The sequence below is a fragment of the Physeter macrocephalus genome, chromosome 11 (genome assembly GCF_002837175.3).
Source record: "Physeter macrocephalus isolate SW-GA chromosome 11, ASM283717v5, whole genome shotgun sequence".
Lineage (NCBI taxonomy): Eukaryota > Metazoa > Chordata > Mammalia > Artiodactyla > Physeteridae > Physeter > Physeter macrocephalus.
The window spans coordinates 45,612,820-45,618,285 of record NC_041224.1 but is presented as its reverse complement, the minus strand read 5'-3'; the positions used below and the strand labels follow the sequence as shown (position 1 = coordinate 45,618,285).

The window sequence follows — 5,466 nt, the reverse complement described above, 5'->3', positions numbered from 1 at the left end:
GAGTAATATTCCATTGTATATAAGTGCCACATCTTCTTTATCCATTCATCTGTCGATGGACACTTAGGTGTCCATCAGATTGTCAGTGCCCTTAGGTTGCTTCCATGTCCTGGCTATTGTAAATAGTGCTGCAATGAACATTTTGGTACATGACCCTTTTTGAATTATGGTTTTCTCGGGGTATATGCCCAGTAGTGGGATTGCTGGGTCATATGGTAGTTCTGTTTTTAGTTTTTTAAGGAACCTCCATTACTGTTCTCCATAGTGGCTGAATCAATTTACATTCACACCAACAGTGCAAGAGGGTTCCCTTTTCTAAAAATGTTTTTGAAGCTATTTTAATTCAGTGCTTTTGTAATAAAATATGGATTTACTTATTTATACATAACTCAAGTTAGAATTACAATTTTAGAGTTTCACACTCATTAGTAAGGTACCATTTTATATCCTAGTGTTTTTCCATACCACAAAACATTGCTTATATCAAATAATATTTTTTATAACTTAGATTAGATTACAGTTTTGTATGGTAAAAATATTTTGTAAAACTCTATAATCTTCAGAAAAGTCAATTAACCTGACCTCTTCACTGTGAATTTTATTCCCAGTCATTTCTAAGTCATCCTCATCAGATTAAAATTGACTCCCATATTATTATTTAAATCATCAGAGGAATAGATGTCAAATTTGTCATCAGTGTTCCATTCCAATTTAAAAATCCTTGAGATACTTGATTTTAAGAACAGTAAATGGACACTCTATGTCCCAGAGAGCATTTTTCATCATGTGACTTCTTTGCTAGGGTTGGGGCCAAATGAGGGCCCAAAACAGTAGGAAAGTGGTGAGCACCATTTTAGAACTCTTTGGATTGGTTTTTTTTCTCTCTCTGATCGCTGGGTTTTGGAGTAGCTGTTCCCGGTCTTTTCACAAAGGAGATAATTATTGAGCTTTTGGTCATAAGGGTGTAAGTGGGTATGGATGTCCTGTGGGAGCAGTCAAAGGGTGTAGGCAGGTGGGGACAAGAACTTCTTACCAGGTTAAGGAGACTGGAGCAGACGTGGACTTTTATACCCCACCAACCCTGATCTCTTCCTCCCACTTTGAGCACTCCCCTATTCAGGTACCACTTGCTTTACACATAAAATGGCCAAAGTATTTTTCCATCTTTGGAAATATCACTGCTTGCCATGACAATGAGAGACATTTCCATGACGGTCAAACTGATATCAAAATTTCCTAATCCGTTTCTCAGAACCGTAGAAGCCCCTAATGAAATACATACCAAAGAGAAAGAGAAGCTGATGGATAAGATTCAAGAAATGCAGGAGGCCGGCGAGCACTTGAGGAAACAACTTGAAACTGAAAGTGAAGTCAAGAGTAGTTTCCAGCAGGAAGCATCTCGCCTCACTGTGGAACACAGGGTGAGGAGTTTTGTCACTTGTTGATAAGTGATGCCTGCATATGCAGGCATCACTGAAGGGGGTCAGGCCACCTAAAGCATCCGATGAGCGGCATCTGCATCCCACCAGAGCATTCTGTTTCCTTATCTCAAAAGACTGGTGGTCTCTGAGGTTACAGCTGCCTCAGGGGAGCCTGGGAATTGACGAGGGCTGAGAGAGGACGGGTGGCGAGGACCTGAGCACTGTCCCATGGACGGCACCCATCTGAGATGATGACACCCTGGCCCAGAGCACCTTGAGGGTGATAGGCTGATGTGTGACCTTCTCTGAGCAGAGCTTACCCCAACAAAGGCCTATGCTTGCTTCTGGGGGGTGTGCCCTTCCTGCAGTTTTCAGAGTCAAAATGTTCTTTTGTGCAATGATCATGATAGTAGATGACTAACTTTTTAACTTGTGAAAATCTTCATCAGATTGTCAATGCCCTTGTCAAAATGATATTTGGCAACTCTCTCAGCTTCCAGCAATTCTTTTGAAATTTCATTGGTGTGTGAAACCCACAAGAATGAGAAGCACCAAAGTAGCAGATTGGGTGCTTTCCTGGGAGGTGGATGCTCACAGGCCCCTTCCTGGCCTGGCAACCTCCAAGACCATGACCGGGGAGCGCTCACCCAGGCATTGGTCAGCCTGCACATGTCCACAGGCCCTGCTCCCTGTCGTCAGGGTCCCCCATTTCCTACCTCACAAGAAAAACATGATAGGGTAAAATCACATTTTGCCATGTCAGGATTCAACTTGGAAGAGGAATCCAGAGAGTTTAACATTTAATAGGAAGTAACACATTCCAGTCAGGGCACCTGGATGATGACCATCTTTTTTGAGCGGGGGGTACACCTTTCTCAGAGAATAAGTTTCTCAAATCACACTGGATAAGCAACTGCCTGCTGAACGTGAGAGGCTGTCCCATCTTCTGCCGCTGTGTTTGCGTGTGTTTCCCTGGGGTCTCAGCAGGAGCCAGTGGTGAGGGAGAGGGTAGGTGGGTGATCATGTGTGTTGCACATCTTGTCCTGTGTGAGCTTTCACTCAGTTGTGAGCGTGTGGCTCTGGGTGTTGTCAATCCCTGAGTTGTGTGGGATTTGTGTGAGTTTGTTTCTGATGCTCCGGGAGGAGTGAGGTGTCCCACTCAGTGCCCCTCCTCAGGAGCCCCCCACCTCGTGTGTGGGGCTCTCCTCCCAGGCAGGGAGGGGCTGGACCTGTTTCTTCCCCCGTGCATGGAGCTGGGGACCAGTCGTATCTACGTGTTCGTTCTAACACACTATTCCTGAGCCAGTCAGTAGCCTCAGTGTTACAAGTGAATAGATGAATATGCAACAAAAGAATATAATTTTTATATCTTAGGTGGCGATTTGGCCCACAAATGAGACTTAACTGTATTAGTTGCCTAGAGCTGCCATAACAAATTACCACAAACTAGGGGGCTTTAAAACAACAGAAACTTGTTCTCTCACAATGTGGAGGTCAGAAGTCCAAATTCAAGGTGTCAGCAGGGCCACACTCCTCCAAGGTCTCTAGAAGAGAGTCCTTCCTTGCCTCTTGGAGCTCCTGGTGGCTCCTGGCATTCCTTGGTTTGTAGTTTAATTCCACTCTCTGCCTGTTCTTCATATGGCCTTTCCTCTGTGTGTCCTTTCTTGTCTGTTATAAGGACAGTCTCACTGGATTTAGAACCCATCCTGATCCTCTGATCTCACGTTGATCCTTAGTTTAATTGCAACTGCGAAGACCCTATTTCCAAGGAAGGTCACATTCTGGGGTTCCAAGCGGATGTGAATTTTGAGGGGACACTATTCAGCAAAGGAAATCATTATTTTAAAAAGGAAGAAACAGTTTAAGTGAGTTTTAGTCTCACTATTTTTCAGAGAAATTCAAACTTAAAACGAGGTATTATTTTACCTCTCAAATAATAGTGATCTTATGGTGCTGGTGAGAACACCCTGAAGGGGGCCCTGTCACATATGGTTCCCGGGGATAGAAATTGGTGTCCACTTTCTCAAAGGTAGTTTGGAGGCAAATATCAGGAACCTCTGGAAGTGCATTTCCTAACACTAATAGTGTTATTAGTCACAGAAAAAATAAGTAAATAAAAGGATGTCCAACAGTAGTGGGTAGATTGTGATTATGTAGCATATGACTTAGCCATTAAAATGACAGTTTGGTATATTATCCATGACAGAGGGAAATACCTGCAATATAATGAAAGAGAAACATAGGATGTAAAACTTTACATGCAGTATGACCCAATTTTATACAATGTATATGTGCCATATTAGGGGGAAAAAAAAGAATGAAATAAATCAAAATGTGAACAGTGATTTCCTCCAGGTTCGCCAGGATTGATGGGTAACGTTTTTATTATTAGATATATTATAAAATAGGCTCAAATAGAAAGGAAGAAACTGTACCCACACCCCCACTTATAAGGCCAGATAAAGTTCCTCATGTGTTTAACAGAGACACAGAACTGTAGTGGGGACAGGTGGCCACTGAGTAGACACAGCACAACTTCCCTTGGCTCTGAGAGTCACCAGAGAGCCCAAGCTGCAGTGACTCACTGTGTGGTAGGCATTGCTGGAGCAGAGGAGCCTGAATCCTTTTTGTGTCAAAGCCCTTGGAATTCAGGAAAAACCGAAACACTCTGTGCCCTTTATAGGAAGTATTTATAGGCATCCAAGACTCTCTTGGTTCTTGAGCCAAATTCAGCATGGGCTGGGCCACCCTCTTATCAGGAAGGAGACGCAAAGCCAGGACCCAAATCTCTGAAGTTTCTCTGCCTGCAGCTTCTGACATCCAGAGAGCCCATTTGCACACCTGCATATTTTCAAATTCTCTACAATGGGCATTACTTTATTAAGGGAAAATTACATCAAGTTAACTGTGGTCTATCCGTACAATAGGATATTATTCAGCCACGAAAAGGAGTGAAGTAGTGATACCTGCTATAGCATGGATGAACCTTGAAAACATTATGCCAAGTGAAAGAAGCCAAACATGAAAGGCCACATATTGTATGATTCCATGTATATTAAATGTCCAGAACAGGCAAATATGTAGACACAGAAGGTAGATTAGTGGTTGCCAAGGGCTGGAAAGGAATAGGAGGACAAAGGGTGCCAGCTAAAAGTTACATGTTTCTTTCTGATGTGATGAAAATATTCTGGAATTAGATGATAGTGATGGTTGCACAACTAAGTATACTAAAAACCATTGAGTGTACACTTCAAATGGGTGAACTGTTTGTTGTGTGAATTATAGCTCAGTAAAGCTATTACCAAAAAATAGGTTAAGATGCTTCTGAGCTAATGTCCTTGTTTCTTTTGATTTCTGTAGGATCTTGAAGAAGTGTTAGACATGAAGGACAGAGTGATTAAAAAGTTACAAGATCAAGTGAAGACTCTAACCAAGACAATTGAAAAAGGTAGGAAAAATAACATTCACTTTCCTATTTTTTGAACTTTCAGCTAAGGTCCACATGTGTTGACATGTTATTTCCTGATGTGGTCCAAAGAATTTGAAAACCAAAGGAATGGGTCTCAACTGGTGGGTTTGGGGCTCAGTGATGGGCTAATGGAAGGATCCTTCAAGGCAGGAAGATAGCTCACCACCTCTCAGATGATAGCAGATATGCTCATGCAATTGTAAGGGACACCCTGGAATGACTACTTTTAACCTCTTTCACTGTTAGCTCTCTCCTTGTAAAAATGAAACTGTGAAAAAGTTTCAGATTTAATGGCTTTAAAATTTATTTCCTCTCTCAGTGACATGGAATCAATATCCCAGTTTCTATTAGAAAAAAGAAGTAGACAACTAAGAAGCTGGACAGCAGTCCTAAACATGGACTGAACTGCACACTGAGTGTCCTCATGAGCTCCTGGGAAAAGGACCCTCTGCCTTTCTTTCCTTCACCTGCTTCTTTTTTCTTTAACATCTTTATTGGAGTACAGTTGCCTTACAATGGTGTGTGTGTTTCTGCTGTATCACAAAGTGAATCAGCTATACATATACATATATCCCC

The 5,466-nt window shown here is 42.2% G+C and overlaps 1 protein-coding gene across 1 annotated transcript in view; it reads left to right on the top strand.

Moving 5' to 3' along the window:
* The window catches only part of MYO5C (myosin VC), a 111,101-nt gene that overhangs the window by 78,685 nt on the left and 26,950 nt on the right, over positions 1-5,466 (top strand). Inside the window, exons 32-33 of the mRNA XM_024128939.3 lie at positions 1,253-1,421; positions 4,782-4,869. Coding sequence (XP_023984707.1) covers positions 1,253-1,421; positions 4,782-4,869 — 257 coding nt within the window. The remainder of the gene's footprint in view (positions 1-1,252; positions 1,422-4,781; positions 4,870-5,466) is intronic.